Here is an 18,081-nt window from a genome sequence, read left to right on the forward strand (position 1 = left end):
CATGTCAAAGTACTGAATTTAGGCAATTTAGCAAGTCTTTATTCATAATAGAAATCTGATTTATTGAATACTCCATGTGATCTATATTAAAGGGCACTTCATTTAATGTAACAGGCTTTTAAAATTCAATAGTGGTGCACAATTTCTATATCAAAGGGAAGCAAAATACACTTTTCATGGAATACCACCCCCCATCTTTTTTGATTCACTTTATTAAAACACTCCATGTTACTTCAAATAGGAACATTCAAAACACTACCACGAAATGAAGGATGAGTAATCCAAAAATCCCCCAACCACTCTGGATTAAATGGACCACCTGTTCCTTTATAAACAAGAGACTAATTTAGCATTAGATAGTGAGCATTACTACAACGCTATTACTTTGCCAGCAAAAGGAAATTGCAATGGCCATTAAAGTACTGCAATAAGAGTTATTTGTGAAAAGCTTGAATTAACCTTTGACATTGCAATTCAAACCAAGCATAACATTTAGATCTGTTGAGTTCTGAGGAGCAAACTTAATAAAGTGCAAACAGCATTCATTGTCCTGTACCCCAAAATACAAATCTCTCTGATCTGCCTAAATGGTAAGTCACAAATACAACTATTCAATTACAAAAAAGCAATGGTATGATTATTTAAACTGTTTTAATTTAACTTCAATTGATTTAACTTTTTTTTTTTTAAACTAACAGTAAATGCAGTATCATTTATTTTGCATTCAATTACCAATAACTGGTCATTAGTCCCGTGTAGCTCAGTTGGTAGAGCATGGCACTTGCAGCGCCACGGTTGTGGGTTCGATTCCCACGGGGGACTAGTATAAAAATGTATGCACTCACTACTACTGTAAGTCGCTCTGGATAAGAGCGTCTGCTAAATGACGTAAATGTAAATGTAAATCACAGTTCTAAAAACTCAGGACATACGTATGGATCGTGACCTCATTTTAAAATGTTTGTCCAACAACCATTTATTACAAATGTTGTGAGGAAACAAGCGATTCATTCTGAACCATCTTACCTTCCACCGTATAGAAACTATTACAAAAACATTGTAGTCAGAAATTGTCCAAACTAACCAGTAAGTACTAGGGTTTTATGACAGAGTAGAAAAATAGCTTTGTTTTTCAAATTGAAATAATTACACTCGTGAATTGTCCATGAGATCGATGATAGACTTGCCTTTAAAACCCGACCTGGTCTTTCGCATAAAATAAAGATTTAGGACTGGTTTCCCGGACATAGACTAAGCCTAGTGCTGTTCTAAAAAGCTATTTCAATCTAATTTCTCCATTCAGCATGCTTTTTAGTCCAGGACCAAGCTTAATCTTTGTCCAGAAAACCAGCCCATATTCTACAAACTCAGAGAAAGGAAACATTAGCGTTACTGTAGAAGACAAGCCATCAAAGCAGTGTAGAACTACTTGTCCTTTGTTTAAGGAACAGATTGACTTGAGGTTTCTGATAGTGGTCTGTTTGAGCACTAGCAGCAGGCAGTTAGTTATTAACAGTGAAAGACTGCAGTCCAGTGATGGCTCTGCCCAGAATCAGGGCATGGATGTCATGGGTACCTGGAAGACAAAGAAAACAATATAAGGAACCATGTGGAACAGTTAAATAGTGCTGATGCTGAAGTTGAGCAAATATATAAGGATACATAGTTTCAAGAGGAAAAACTCTTGGAAAATGCAATGGTTTTCCCATATGACCTATTTATTTATTTTAAATGACATATTACTGACCTCTACTGGTGAGGAAATATATCATGATAAAACAGTTTTGCTTCCACATCCATAGCAATGACACATCCATATCCTCTTAGACCTGGTTATGGCCTTCTTTCTCCTCACCTTCGTATGTGTTGACGGCCTCCAGGTTCATAACATGGCGGATGATGTGGTACTCGTCAGAGATGCCGTTTCCTCCCAGCATGTCTCTGGCCTGCCGGGCGATGTCCAGGGACTTCCCACAGCTGTTCCTCTTTAGCATAGAGATCATCTCAGGGGCTGCCCTGAGGGAGGAGAGAAGAAGACATATGAGATAAGTCTCCTCCTCAGGTTCTATTCTGAAACAACCAGAAATTGTACTTCCCCTATGGTGTGTAGTTCTTTGTTAAAAAGTGGTGTCACACTACAAGACGATCATGTCACATTTCCAGTTCCCTCTTACTTTTTGGCGTCGATGAGTCTCCCCAGCTGTAGACAGGCCTGCAGACCAATGGTGATTTCTGTCAACATGTCAGCCATCTTTTTCTGCATCAGCTGGTTTCTGGCCAGGGGTACTCCGAACTGGATTCTGAGATTAACAAATATCACGAGTAGCAGAACATCTTAAGTTCACTCAGAAAAGCTGAGAAAACAAAATAAGATTCAAGAGCTACAGACTTTTGCTCGGTCCTGCTCATCCAAAACAACATCTCATACCAATAGTAGCCGCAGAATCCTCACCTGTCTAGTGTGTACTGACGAGCTGCGTGGAAGCAGAATTCTGCAGCACCTAGTGAACCCCAGGCGATGCCATACCGGGCATTGTTCAGGCAACCAAAGGGACCCTAGAGCCAAAGAGAACAGACAAAACATTTATACCAACAAGATTAAAACAGCCTTATAAGAAAGTCTGGCCATCCACATAAAAGTCAGTACATGACAGTGGTATCCTAGCCTCTACTCACCCCCAGGCCAGAGACTTTGGGCAGCAGGTTCTCCTCAGGAACCTCCACCTCGTCCATGATGATCATGCCAGTGGCAGACGCCCTCAGGGAAAACTTGCCCTCGATCTTGGGTGTGGTGAAGCCCTTCATTCCGCGCTCCAGGATGAAGCCACACACCTTCCCATCGTCACACTTGGCCCAGACCACAGCGATGTCCGCCACAGGGGAGTTGGTGATCCTGACGAAGGTGAAGGAGATGAGGGAAGGCATTGTAATTTAGGGAGAAGCTATTTTATCAGTATGCTACAGAGTGAGCCTGGTTTCTAGGGCTATATGAGGACAGTTATGCATAAGTTTCACAAGACGTGATGGTAGAATTGAGCAGAACCACGTACTCAATGTCAAACTAAGCATTTGGTTGAAGTTGTTGAAGCTGCATTTCCCCAGAGGAAACAGTGTTACATTAAATATATAAAACATGAACTACAGGCCCAGGTTACCAATTAATATGTATTTATTCAGTGTTAAGCTTACGCAATGTGAGGGCCAATGCACTCAATGGTTAAGTATACAACCACAAAGTCCAGTTCAGTCACTGCTGACGTCTCTCAGTTCAGAATCATAACACTCTGTGAAACCAGAGTAAAGGGGAACTGAGGGGAACCTAATATTCATGCACCTAGCATGAATATATTTGTGAACAGCACCACCCTGTGGACTAGTATACAGAGTGAAATGTTGTTTACAATTTAGATAAGAGCTAAACCACTTGATCTTGGGTTTATTATTTGAAAAATACATTTAAAAATAAATATACTCTTATGAACACAAAAACTCTAATGACGATTTCTGTATAATAGAAAGCACATATTCCTATTCTTCAGAAATTTTGGAAGTAGCCTATTCTTGATGTTTCATGAATAGGTAGCCTTTTCAATCAGTAGAGGAATGCATTCCAAGGTGTTGAGACAAAGGTAGCTTTCATCAATGTTTGTGGTCTGTAGGCGTTTGTTCTGTTATATGATCCATTGGCTATTTATAGGAAGCAATTCCAAGGTTCTTTGCATGGGCTCAAACTCAAAACCCTGAGTACATCACATCAAACCATCAAGGTTCTCCTAATGCCTGCTATCCAGCTACACACATCTCTGTCCAGTCAGTCCTGAAGTCCTCATGCTCATGGGGTGATGAACTGTTTCCCTCACTATGTAGTAGGGCTGGGAATTGCAAGGGACCTCCCGCTACGCTATTAGCACGATCCTTAGGTGCCGTTACGATATGTATTGCAATTCTCATGTATTGTGATTCAAAACTGCGATTTTATGTTCCAAACATATCGCTCACTATTTGTCTGCTACAGAGAGACAAGAGAGCATGAGAAAATTTGTTTTGATCAGTCAATAAGTGCTGAAGACATGTTGGCTCACTATTTAAAAAGAAGATGGAGAACAATCTATAAGATGAAAAATACCAGAGTTTTGGTGCAGGTACAGACAACTAGCACTATTTGGCAAAAAAAATAATACAAATAAAATTATACATATATATATATATACAGTGGGGAGAACAAGTATTTGATACACTGTCGAATTTGCAGGTTTTCCTACTTACAAAGCATGTAGAGGTCTGTAATTTTTATCATAGGTACACTTCAACTGTGAGAGACGGAATCTAAAACAAAAATCCAGAAAATCACATTGTATGATTTTTAAGTAATTAATTAGCATTTTATTGCATGACATAAGTATTTGATCACCTACCAACCAGTAAGAATTCCAGCTCTCACAGACCTGTTAGTTTTTCTTTAAGAAGCCCTCCTGTTCTCCGCTCATTACCTGTATTAACTGCACCTGTTTGAACTCGTTACCTGTATAAAAGACACCTGTCCACACACTCAATCAAACAGACTCCAACCTCTCCACAATGGCCAAGACCAGAGAGCTGTGTAAGGACATCAGGGATAAAATTGTAGACCTGCACAAGGCTGGGATGGGCTACAGGACAATAGGCAAGCAGCTTGGTGAGAAGGCAACATCTGTTGGCGCAATTATTAGAAAATGGAAGAAGTTCAAGATGACGGTCAATCACCCTCGGTCTGGGGCTCCATGCAAGATCTCACCTCGTGGGGCATCAATGATCATGAGGAAGGTGAGGGATCAGCCCAGAACTACACGGCAGGACCTGGTCAATGACCTGAAGAGAGCTGGGACCACAGTCTCAAAGAAAACCATTAGTAACACACTACGCCGTCATGGATTAAAATCCTGCAGCGCACGCAAGGTCCCCCTGCTCAAGCCAGCGCATGTCCAGGCCTGTCTGAAGTTTGCCAATGACCATCTGGATGATCCAGAGGAGGAATGGGAGAAGGTCATGTGGTCTGATGAGACAAAAATAGAGCTTTTTGGTCTCAACTCCACTCGCCGTGTTTGGAGGAAGAAGAAGGATGAGTTCAACCCCAAGAACACCATCCCAACCGTGAAGCATGGAGGTGGAAACATCATTCTTTGGGGATGCTTTTCTGCAAAGGGGACAGGACGACTGCACCGTATTGAGGGGAGGATGGATGGGGCCATGTATCGCGAGATCTTGGCCAACAACCTCCTTCCCTCAGTAAGAGCATTGAAGATGGGTCGTGGCTGGGTCTTCCAGCATGACAATGACCCGAAACACACAGCCAGGGCAACTAAGGAGTGGCTCCGTAAGAAGCATCTCAAGGTCCTGGAGTGGCCTAGCCAGTCTCCAGACCTGAACCCAATGGAAAATCTTTGGAGGGAGCTGAAAGTCCGTATTGCCCAGCGACAGCCCCAAAACCTGAAGGATCTGGAGAAGGTCTGTATGGAGGAGTGGGCCAAAATCCCTGCTGCAGTGTGTGCAAACCTGGTCAAGAATTACAGGAAACGTATGATCTCTGTAATTGCAAACAAAGGTTTCTGTACCAAATATTAAGTTCTGCTTTTCTGATGTATCAAATACTTATGTCATGCAATAAAATGCTAATTAATTACTTAAAAATCATACAATGTGATTTTCTGGATTTTAGATTCCGTCTCTCAGTTGAAGTGTACCTATGATAACAATTACAGACCTCTACATGCTTTGTAAGTAGGAAAACCTGCAAAATCAGCAGTGTATCAAATACTTCTTCTCCCCACTGTATATATATCTTCAAAAATAATATTGCGACATGTAACTGTATTGATTTCTTCCCCCGTCACTACTATGTAGTGAAGTACAGTCTCCCAGTTCTACTCACCAGGTCTTGGAGCCAGTGAGAGTGAAGGTGCGGCTGGAGGGGTTGAACTTAGCCCGGGTCTCCATGCCACCGGGGTCACTGCCGTGGTTGGGCTCAGTCAACCCAAAACAGCCCAGGATCTCTCCACGAGCTGGGAGGTAGAGGACGCATTACAGGACAAATACACCCAGATATAAACAGGATTGTGCATCATTTAAGATGAGGCCTAAGGGATGTGGATGTCCCCTCCTCCTTACCCAGCCTGGGCAGCCACTTCTCCTTCTGCTCTTCGGTACCGTACGCGTAGATAGGGTGCATGACCAAGGAGGACTGCACACTCATGACAGAGCGGTAGCCGCTGTCCACCCTCTCCACTTCCCTCGCGATCAAACCGTAGGCCACATAACTCGTCCCAGCACAGCCATAGCCTGGTCAAAGTGTGGAGGGTGAGAGAACACATCATAGGCAATAACCTCCAAACAAACAGTAGGCCTACATTAAAAGGAAATTAAGTGAATCTACATCCAATTATCTAATTTACATTATATATATTTAAATGCTTCTGGCATCACACATATAGTTGATTCTGAAAAACAAATAGCCTTTAACATTTTGTGATCAAAATGACCAGTCCATTTCACAGAAAACAAAATCCCTCGTTGAAAGCTTTCAGAGAATGATATAATCCCCAGTGAGTTTACAGGTAAATTATCCATTTCAAATTATACGTTTATAAAACATGTACCAGTAGCCTGTCACTCAAGTGAAAATAAGAAAACTGTAAGAAATACAGAGTTTAAGTGATAAAAAAAAACAGCCAACCACGTTTCCCACCCCTTCCCATCCCGCTCACCAGTTTACAGAGTCAAGTATATTTTTCCAAGCCTCAATTGTTCCTTGAGTAGCACCATTCATTCTCGCTGTCGATAATTCTAATGTTATAACTTCTAACAGTAACTGTATCCACTGGCGAATTGGGAGAGAGTGAGGTGATTACCATCTAAGAGCCAATAATCATCTCTGATTGATTGAGAGATTCAAGGAGCTATCATCAAACATTGAATATTTACATTCATGCACATCACACTTGTACCTTTGCCCCAGAAGCAAGGCACTCCCACAGCATATGGAGTTGGGGCCAATTTCATCATAAAACATTTCCTTGGTGTTAAATACAGTCTGTGAACAAACTTAAAAATGTATAAATTGATGGTTTGGATTACGGGATAATTTTTTCTCTCTCCATATTCTGTTCCCAGTTAAAGGGTTGTTCAGATTCAACAAGATCTGTGAACCAAACTGTTTTAATAGCTAGCTCAGAATGAGCTTTCCAAAAGTTGCTTATATATTATAGATATGAGTCCTTTCGAGAGCCCAGATAATTTATTTATAAATCCCATAATTGGAAGGTTCGGTAGTTGGGTTTCCCAAGGGACTCCATAGGCCAGCATAGCTGACCTAAGTTGTAAATATAGAAAAAAATGATTTACCTGGTAATGTGTATGTATTTCAAATCTTGGAATGTTCTCAAACCATTACTGTCCATGATATCAGCAAGGCCACCCTCCAGATCGCAAAGGTATTGACTCACCTTTAATGGTTGGGCCCAGGACACCCAGCTCCCCCATCTCTGACACAATGTCTCGATGGAACACTAAGAAAGACAAAACAGGCAGCATGATATGTTGACATGGTTTGCAAAACTGACAAAATTCATAATATTGACATTCCAACTTAAAGGGCAAAACTGATCCTTAAGGGTTCCTTCCTAGGTTATTGGCATGAATAGCTCAATGGGCCCTGCCTGAATGATGGTGTCTCAAAAGTCAGACCCACCTTCGTTTCTGTTGGCCATCAGAATGCGGGGCATGAGTTTGTCCTGACAGTAATCACGGAACGAGTCTCGGATCATGATCTCGTCTTCAGTCAGCTGACCCTCCAGCTCCAGGCCATCCCGCCAGTTAAACTGAACCTTGGCTGGTGGTTCAGTAGAGAAGGAGCAGAGAAGCACAACTGAATAGTCATCAGACCCCAAAAATAATAAAAGAGCAATATATGTATGATTGATCTGAAAGGAGTTGATATCGACATACGTGCTTTAGCCTTCTCACTAGGTTTCTCTGCATCTGTGGAAAGGACACAGATTGAGTACTTCCCCTGACAAATAGAGGCATGATGATTGTAAGAATGGCTTTGTAAAACTGCTACCATTGTGTTCTCATGATGGCAAGGTCATTATTGAGTAACGTTATACCCTTTTGTGCAGGCGCTGCTGATCCCTGTGATCTTGATGCTGAAATGATGGCACATCTCTGGGGGTTGACCAGCAGACGGCACACAGCGCTTCTCAGTGCCATGAGGGGTAGCTAGATTTCTATGAGAGAAAACAAGGAGAAAAACGTTTTAGAAGAAAATAATCCATAAAACAATGCAACAAACTCAAATAGTTGTCATTTCAAAGACATAATAGGTTATAACTTTTAACAATCATGTCATTTGAGAGAGCAGGTGGAGAAAGCAACTAGCAAATTGAACTCACGTAGCTGCATTGGATAGTTTGAGAGGAGAAATTAGTCGTGATTAGTTTCGAGAATGTTGAAAGAGAGATGTGTTGGTTGGCAAACAAGTTGTTACACAAGATAACATTAGCACTAGCAGGTAGCGATCCCAACTATTTATACAGTAGCTAGCTAGGTAGCTAGTTAGATAAATGTCGATCTGGAGGCAACTGAAACTTGGCAGCTATTAACACACCTCACCGTGTGTTGGCCACGTTAGTTGAGGTTAAAATATCTGCTGCAGGCAGATCAATTAATACTATTAGAAGGTTTACGTTAGCTAGACTAGCTTGAAAGTCAGTCTTGCTCTAGTATCAAGCTGTAAAAGCATAGTATCGAGTTTATTTACTTGACACGAGCACAAACTTCCTGTTTCATCAATGTCCCAAATATGTTGGCTAACTTCAATACATAGACTGACCTGTAATTTACCGTGCTGAAGATCCGTGACCCAGGCCTCCGTAGTCCTTTCCAAATTGACAAGGTAGAGGACTTCAACACGGGCACCTGCGTAAAGTAGGTCAGGAATGGTTAGGTTCTGTCGCCATTTTGAATGTGGCAAATGGACCTTGATCCACATTTAGTATGAAATAAAATGTTAATGGTATGTCTGGAACCAAATGTAAATGATAGTGGGAAGAAAATTACTATGAAATTCAAATATATGTTTTTTTGTGCAAAAGCATTGCTCGTTTTTTTCTCTCTTTTCACCACTCCCCATGGCTGCTTTCTAGTGTCTCTCCATGCTGTAGCGTAGTTTTTGACTAAGCTCTGATTGGTTTATTGACGGGGGCGTGTAGATTCAAGGCGTGGCTATGAGAGAGTTATTTTCATCTATTGACCACATTCATGTTCACAACTATTTTCAGAACGTAGGGATAGTGGTGGAAAAAGTACCCAATTGTCATACTTGAGTAAAAGTAAAGATACCCTAATAGAAAATGACTGAAGTAAAAGGGAGAGTCACCTAGTAAAATACAACTGGAGTAAAAGTCTAAAAATATTTGGTTTTAAATATACTTATGTATTTTGAATTTATTTTATTTAACCTTTATTTAACTAGGCAAGTCAGTTAAAAAATATATATTTAAATAAAAAAACACATTCTTATTTACAATGACGGCCTACCAAAAGGCAAAAGGCCTCCTGCGGGACCGGGGCTGGGATTAAAATGTAAAATAAATTAAATAAAAATCTAGGACAAAACACACATCACGACAAGAGAGACAACACAACACTACATGAAGAGAGACCGAAGACAAGGATATAGCATGGTAAAAACACAACATGACAACAACATGGCAGCAACACAACATGGCAGCAGCACAACACAGCACAAAACATCATTGGGCACAAAAATGATTGGGCATAGACAACAACACGAAGGGCAAGAAGGTAGAGACAACAATACATCACGCAAAGCAGCTGCAACTGTCAGTATAAACAGTTAATGTAATTGCTAAAATATGCTTAAGTATCAAAAGTAAAAGTATAAATCATTTCAAATTCCTTATATTAATCAAACCAGATCATTTTCTTGTTTTTTTTATTTGTGGATAGCCAGGGGCACACTCCAACACTCAGAAACAATTTATAAACGAAGCATTGGTGTTTAGTGAGTCCTCCAGATCAGAGGCAATTAGCGATGACCAGGGATGTTCTCTTGATTAGTGCGTGAATTGGAAAATGTTCTTGTCCTGCTAAGCATTCAAAATATAAGGTGTATTTTTGGGTGTCAGGGAAAATGTATTTTTTTTATTTTTATATATACCCTTTATTTAAACTAGACAAGTCAGTTAAGAACAAATTCGTATTTACAATGACGGCCTACACTCGCCAAACCCGGACCACTTGTGCTCTGCCCTATGTATGGAGTAAAAAGTACATTATTTTCTTTAGGAATGTAAAGTAAAAGTAAAAGTTGTAAAAAAATATAAATAGTAACGTAAAGTACAGATACTACTTCAGTAGTACTTTAAAGTACTTTACATCACTGCATATGGACCTGTCAAGCTGATAAAAACGATTGTAATTTATCATAGCATACATTAACTTGACTATGACTTGGAATGTTTTACCTGTAGATAACAATTAAACATTGAGTCACTACAGTCTGATTACTTGAGCAACCACTTTCATGACTTTTCCCTTCTCTCTGGATCATAAAAGGAGGATAATTTTCATATTATTCTAAGATGTTGGGTCCTGACTTTACCAGTAGAGTGCAGCACATTGGCATTTGTGTAATGAGCTCAATGTAACATGCACTAATATGATAGAGTATAATAGAGATATAATACTCTACAAAGCTCATTGAAGATTTGTTTCTGATTGTTGTTAATTAAGTGTGCAAAGAAATGTTGATTCCAGACATGCACCTACCCCATCCCACATTTAGAAAAAGGTCTATAACTAAATGAGAATTAAATAAATTAATAATTGAAAAAAATCCTGTGTGACACTTAGCCGAAGCAGTATGCTGTTGAAAGGCCCTAAGGAATCCTGTAGTGAGATGCCCATTTAGGTAAGACATTTACATTTACATTCAAGGTACCAGCCATGCTGAGACAGAAACAAACTGACATGGTGTATAGTCACTGGGTGTTATGCTGAATTATGTAACTTTTTTTACCAGGAGAGTCACACATTTTGAACAATAGCAACGTTGATATGGTGCCAATGTGATGCCTTCCAGTGTAATGAAAATGTAATTGTTTGCCAGTCATCTGAGTCGGATATATAGGCACCAATTCCAGCATTCTTTTTTCTTTTGTAAACAATATTTTAACTTGACTGCACGTCCAACACAGTTCTTACAAATGTATTGTGTAGTTCAATTAATCTGATAAATTAGAAAACATTAGCCCATTGACGTAGCCTAACTCAATCAACTTTTCTCTGTCTCCTTTTCAGAGAATAGACAAATATAAATTGACTCTCACAATTCGAGCCATCATTTTCATGCGTAATAGTCTATGCTTGGTCTATGCTTCTGTTTTGGGCTAGTCTACAGATTGCATTGATTAGCCTATGTTGTTGTTGCCTTTCTCACACTCCCACGCCCAGGTCTCATCCCTGTGCCAAACAATGATATTACAGATAAATATTCCATACAATAAATGCACACTTGAATGCAAATACTGTAGCCTATCTCAAATGATCATACAATATGATTCTCAAATAGGATGTGGGTTTCTTTCAATTCTCTTAACATTTTCAGTTAATCAGTAGTAAACATGTAGTTTACTATTGTTAGGGTTAAGCTGTAGTGTCCCTGCTCAGCCTTTGCGTGTTCCGTTGCTACATTCCTCAGCCTGGTATGGCACACTAGAGAACAACTCACCAGCTTTGTGCTGACAGAAATATGACCACCATCCGAATATAGATTAGTTAATTAAAAAATACATCATGGTGGGTCTGAATCTGAATTTATGGAAGATACTGTGTGTATTGTTTCAGCTATTGTCAGGAAAAACCTGGTATTGTAACGGCAGATTTCCTCCTCTTCGTCTGAAGAGGAGGTGTAACAGGGATCGGACCAAAGCGCAGCGTGGTTAGTGTTTATCATGTTTTAATAATGACAAAAACGTGAACACTACAAACTACAAAACAATAAATGTGAAAAACCGAAACAGTCCTATCTGGTGCATAGACACAAAGACAGAAGACAACCACCCACAAACCCCAACACAAAACAGGCTACCTAAATATGGTTCCCAATCAGAGACAATGACTAACACCTGCCTCTGATTGAGAACCATATCAGGCCAAACATAGAAACGTGAAAACTAGACACACAACATAGAATGCCCACTCAGCTCACGTCCTGACCAACACTAAAACAAAGAAAACACAAAAGAACTATGGTTAGAACGTGACAGGTATTCCCTGCAATATAAAGGTGTTGGTCGGTTAACGGATCCAAACAATTGTTGTTCATGTAAGGGAAATGTTTTTTCTTGAAGATATGTTCTCATAATACATTAGTTAATTTATGCTGCCTAAAATGAGCAAGAATCTCTGCTGGAGTAGACGAACTTCTGCCAAAATGATAGAGTCTGACTCCACGCTTGTAATTTGGACTTTAAATATACAGTACCAGTTAAAGGTTTGGACACACCTACTCATTGCAGGGTTTTTCTTTATTTTTTTTATTTTCTACATTGTAGAATAATAGTGAAGACATCAAAACTATGAAATAACACATTGTCACGATCGTCATAATAAGCGGACCAAGGCGCAGCGGAATATGAGTACATCTTCTTTTAATTAGAAGCTACAAACGTTAGTGCATACACCAGCTACAAACGTAAAACATAGACAATTACCCACGAAAACCTACTGTCTATGGCTGCCTAAAATATGGCTCCCAATCAGAGACAATGAATGACAGCTGTCTCTGATTGAGAACCATTCAGGCAACCATAGACTTGCCTAGACAACTATACTAAGCCCAACCCCATACACTCAACAAAACCCCCTATACAATACAAACACCCTATACTAGACAAAACACACAAACATCCCCCATGTCACACCCTGACCTAACTAAACAAATAAAGAAAATCAATATAAACAGAGGCCAGGGTGTGACACACATAAGGAATCATGTTGTAACCAAAGTAGTGTTAAACAAATCAGAATATAAGATTCTTCAAAGTTTGCACACTCTTGGCATTCTCTCAACCAGCTTCATGAGGTAGTTACCTGAAATCCATTTCAATTAACAGGTGTGCCTTGTTAAAAGTTAATTTGTGGAATTTCTTTCCTTTTTAATGCGTTTGAGCCAATCAGTTATGATGTGACAAGGTAGGGGTGGTATACAGAAGAAAGCCCTATTTGGTAAAAACCATGTCCATATTATAGCAAGAACAGCTCAAATAAGCAAAGACAAATGACAGTCCATCAATACTTCAGTCAATCTGGAAAATTTCAAGGACTGAAAGTTTCTTCAAGTGCAGTCACAAAAATCACCAAGCGCTATGATGAAACTGGCTCTCATGAGGACCACCACAGGAAAGGAAGACCCAGAGTTATCTCTGCTGCAGAGGATACGTTCATTAGTTTTACCAGCCTCAGAAATTGCAGCCCAAATAAGTTCAAGTAACAGACACATCTCAACATCAACTGTTCAGAGGAGACTGTGTGAATCAGGTCTTCATGGTCGAATTGCTGCAAAGAAACAACTACTCTAGGACACCATTAAGAAGAAGAGACTTGCTTGGGCCAAGAAACATAAGCAATGGACATTTGACGGGTCGAAATCTCTCCTTTGGTCTGATGAGTCCAAATTTGTGTTTTTGGTTCCAAATGCCGTGTGTTTGTGAAACGCAGAGTAGGTAAACGGATGATCTCTGCATGTGTAGTTCCCACCGTGAAGCATGGAGCAGAAGGTATGATGGTGTGGGGGTGCTTTGCTGGTGACACTGTCAGTGATTAATTTAGAATTCAAGGCACACTTAACCAGCATGGCTACCACAGCATTCTGCAGCGATATGCCATCCCATCTGGTTTGCGCTTAGTGGGACTAACATTTGTTTTTCAACAGGACAATGACCCAACACACCTCCAGGGTATGTAAGGGCTATTTGACCAAGGAGAGGGATAGAGTGCTGCATCAGATCACCTGGCCTCCACAATCACCCAACCTCAAACCAATTGAGATGGTTTGGGATGAGTTGGATCGCAGAGTGAAGGAAAAGCAGCCAACAAGTGCTCAGCATATGTGGGAATTCCTTCAAGACTGTTGGAAAAGCATGTGAAGCTGATTGATAGAATGCCAAGAGTGTACAAAGCTGTCATCAAGGCAAAGGGTGGCTACTTTGAAGAATCTAATTATAAAATATATTTTATTTGTTGAACACTTTTTTGGTTACTACATGATTCCATGTGTTATTTCATAGTTTTGATGTCTTCACTATTATTCTACAATGTAAAAAATAGTAAAAATAAAGAAAAACCCTTAAATGAGTAGGTTTCTCATTTTCACTGTTTGTGTTTTGGTTTTATGTGGGGTTTGCAGGGCCCTGTGAACAGCATGGAGGAGGGATAAGGCGAGGTTTATGGTTGACTTGTTAGCTGTCTCCCCTCTCCAGCCATATGAAAGCTGTTTTTCTTCTTTCCTCCTCACACAGCCCTTTCCTCCCTCTGCCTGTCTTATGATGATTCATTTATTATTTAAAACCCTCTCTTTCATTATCCAATACTTTTCCCACTCTTCCTACCACAATACATTTTACAACCTCAGTATAGGCTACTATTTAGTATACAGCACTGTTTGCCTCTTCCCTCTATACAGGATTTAGGAATGTGTTATAACCCTCATACGAACAAGTAGTCAGGTCAACACCAGAGCAAGATTTTGATGGGAAGAAAAGACAGTTGAGCATCAAACTGCATTGTGGGAATAGTAAGCTGTGACTTGACAGGAAATAAAGTTGAAGACATTCTGTGAAAAGTTGTGGGGTTAATGACCTCTAGCATTATATTGTGACACAAATTACTCTCTCAAATGACTGTCAAATTCAGTGTAGTAGTCTTAAATGAAAATAATGATGGAGGTGCAGATCTATTGGAATCTGACCAGTAGGAAGCATATTTAGTGATAATCAGGTATTATGTGTTTGTGTGGTTATAAATAGTGTAATGATTGTTAAACAGAGGACTTATAGAGGCCCTTCGTTTTTCTTCTTCGCTGTAAGTTCCTTGTGCGTTTGTTTTGCGGTCGTATGAAGTCTTTCTGCATTTCATGGAAATCTGTCAGGGTTTCACATAAGAAGGCGAAGGACAACAAACGTAACTATGGGGAGTTTGACACAGGCTACCACCTTGTAGAAATGAACAGTCCTCACTTGGTTTTAGATTGTATCTGTTTTTATGAAGAAATAGTTTTCAAAATCTCCCCCAGCATTGCTCAACATTCCTTTGACCCTGACTCTCCCATGTGCTAATGTTGTAGATGCGTTCATACGGTTGTAATTGAGGTTTTCATGGTATAACAGGACTGCCTCAGAAATACAGTGGGGTTTAGGCTGCGATCTAACATAGTCATCCCCATTTCACATCATGGAGTAATTTCAGGCCAACACATATCAGGAAACCTCAATAACAGGGGAACTGACAGGATCAGACAGCCTACAGCCCTGTGCAGTCTTAGATTGTGTGTAATTATAAGACATATTTAGGAGAGTGGTTTGAAACTTGTTTCAGAGTCTCTCTGATCTTTATTTCAAGCTCTGGCAAGGTCTAGCTACACTCTTAGAAAAAAGGGTTCCAAAAGGGTTCTTTGGCTGTCCCCATAGGATAACCCGTTCTGTTTCCAGGTAGAACCCTTTTTGATTCCAGGTAGAACTCTTTTGTGTTCCATGTAGAACACTCTGTGTAAAGGGTTCTTCATGGAACTCAAATAGGTTCTGGCTGGAACCAAAAGGGTTCTTTCTACCTAGGACCAAAAAGGATTCTTCAAAGGGTTGCTGCATGGGGACAGCCAATTAACCATTTTAGGTTCTAGATAGCACCTTTCTTTCTAAGAGTGTAGCAATAGTGTAGTGTTGTGCTATTCATTAACATTTGCGTTTGAAGTCCAGTCCAGCTGTTTTCTATTACAACAGCTGTCATCGTGTTCTCACTTCCCACATTGTCGCTTTACTCAACAACTGTATTGAATAAACAGGCATCCCGCTGGGCACACTCTGGTTGAATCAATGTTGTTTCCACAACATTTAAATGAAATTACGTTGAATCAACGTGGAATGGACGTTGAATTGACGTCTGTGCCCAGTGGCATGCCCCTAGGGAAGGAGAAACGTGTTCCCTGCTAGCCCCAATTATTATTGTTTAATCTGCTTGATCATAGTCTGGTCCAAACAGACTCATGTGACTTATTAACCCAATATAAGTTACGTTTTGTTTCCATTCAGACAGCAGACAGCCTGAGTGCTTGATGCTATTAGGGAAAGTTATTAGGGTTATGGGGTCTGAGGAGAAGAGAAGAAGCAGAGGCCAATTCCTGTAATAGTGATGTTGAGTTATAGGACCACCCTCGCTGTTATCATTAGGACTCCCCGTCTATTTGTGTGGTATGCCCTTCCTCTTCCTGACTGGTAGTCATCGCTGTTGGACTAGGCTGCCCTCCCACAGCCTGCCTGGTCTGTCACATCTTGTCACGACTACCAACGAAGTCGGGTCCTCTCCTTGTTCAGGCGGCGCTCGGCGGTCTGCGTCGCCGGTCTTCTAGCCATCATCGATACACTTTTCCTTTTCCATGTGTTTTGTCTTGTTTTTCCTCACACCTGGTTTCAATTCCCTCAATCACTTGTGTATTTAACCCTCTGTTCCCCCCATGTCTTTGTGTGAGATTGTTTATTGTAAGTGCTTGTGCACGTGTGATTGGTGCGCAACGGGTTTTTGTACCCAATATCTTGTTATTTTTATGCCTTTGGTTTTGCTATTAAACTACTCCGGCTATTACCAAGTTCTGCTCTCCTGCGTCTGACTTCCCTGCCACCGGTTACGCACCCCTTACACATCTGGATGTTTGGAAGGTGAAAAACTCCTATACTCTTTGGAATTCTGCATTGTTTTGTAGATTTTTGTAGCTGAATCAGAGCCACGAGTAAGGGGTGCAAAAATAGAGCACTATTTTTGAAATTAGGTTAATTTAGCAGACATTTAGAGAGTGTAATCATGTTTCTTTGTCAATGTTATCAAAACATAGCCAAGTAATCTAATTGATGTTGCCTAATGGGTTGGTGCTGAGGCTCTGGCTTATCTATCTCTGCTATGAGCACAATGGAGAAAACAACAAAGGCAAGACATGAATGGGCGTCTGTTTCAGTGAAGTGCAGTGCTGTCTGTTGTCTCTGAGAGAGTCTCTCACTGGAGTAAATTAGGGAGACAGACAGTAGAGGTGACACTTTCTCCTCAGGAAGATGGGCCTGTTTATCCAGCAGGCTTCAGAAAGTGGAAACTGAAGAAGAGGACATGGTTAGGACTCAGGAGCCTCTTATATTCATTGTTACAGCAGAGTTTTGTTTAGGATTATAGTCCAGAGCAGGTCTCCACTGTGCGCATTCCCCCTGAATATGCCGATTTGGCCCTCGCCTTCTTTTTGGAGAAGGCTCAATTACCACCCCATGACGGGGCGATTGTGCGATAAATCTCCTGGTAGACACTGCACTTCCCAGGAGTCAGTGTATCCCCTCTCACAGGCGGAGACGGAGGCTATGGAAACATATGTGTCCGAATCCCTGCGTCAGTGGTAGGTTAGGTCCTCCACTTCACCCGCCTCCTCGAGTTTCTTTTTTGTGAAGAACAAGGAGGGAGGTCTGCGCCCGTGTATTGACTATTGAGGTCTTAACCAGATCACTGTGAGGTTACCCGCTACCTCTCATAGCCACAGCGATTGAGTCAATGCACGGGGTGCGCTTCTCCACCAAACTAGATCTCAGGAGCGCTTACAACCTGGTGCGTATCCGGGAGGGAGACGAGTGGAAGACGGCGTTCAGTACGACCTCAGGGCATTATGAGTACCTCGTCATGCCGTATGGGTTGATGAATGCTCCATCAGTCTTCCAAGCCTTTGTAGACAAGATTTTCAGGGACCTGCACAGGCAGAGTGTAGTGGTGTATATTGAT

General features: G+C 40.8%; 1 protein-coding gene across 2 annotated transcripts; it reads right to left on the reverse strand.

Annotated features, from left to right (window-relative positions):
- Positions 1-194: 194 nt before the first annotated feature.
- On the reverse strand, positions 195-8,974 carry LOC129833358 (glutaryl-CoA dehydrogenase, mitochondrial-like). Of its 2 annotated transcripts, none has more exons than XM_055897901.1 (12): positions 8,867-8,974; positions 8,142-8,261; positions 7,981-8,013; positions 7,724-7,864; positions 7,479-7,541; positions 6,145-6,315; positions 5,909-6,038; positions 2,677-2,893; positions 2,453-2,556; positions 2,175-2,300; positions 1,856-2,016; positions 195-1,576 (listed from the first exon to the last, which is right to left on the reverse strand). In XM_055897901.1, exons 2-12 carry the CDS (start codon positions 8,242-8,244, stop codon positions 1,503-1,505), a joined length of 1,323 nt encoding a protein of 440 aa, XP_055753876.1. In that variant the 5' UTR covers positions 8,245-8,261; positions 8,867-8,974; the 3' UTR covers positions 195-1,502. The 2 variants fall into 2 exon arrangements, with proteins under 2 accessions (XP_055753876.1, XP_055753877.1); XM_055897902.1 differs by having other exon boundaries at positions 8,878-8,954.
- Positions 8,975-18,081: the final 9,107 nt, after the last annotated feature.

Source organism: Salvelinus fontinalis, chromosome 34 (assembly GCF_029448725.1).
Source record: "Salvelinus fontinalis isolate EN_2023a chromosome 34, ASM2944872v1, whole genome shotgun sequence".
NCBI classification, from domain to species: Eukaryota; Metazoa; Chordata; class Actinopteri; order Salmoniformes; family Salmonidae; genus Salvelinus; species Salvelinus fontinalis.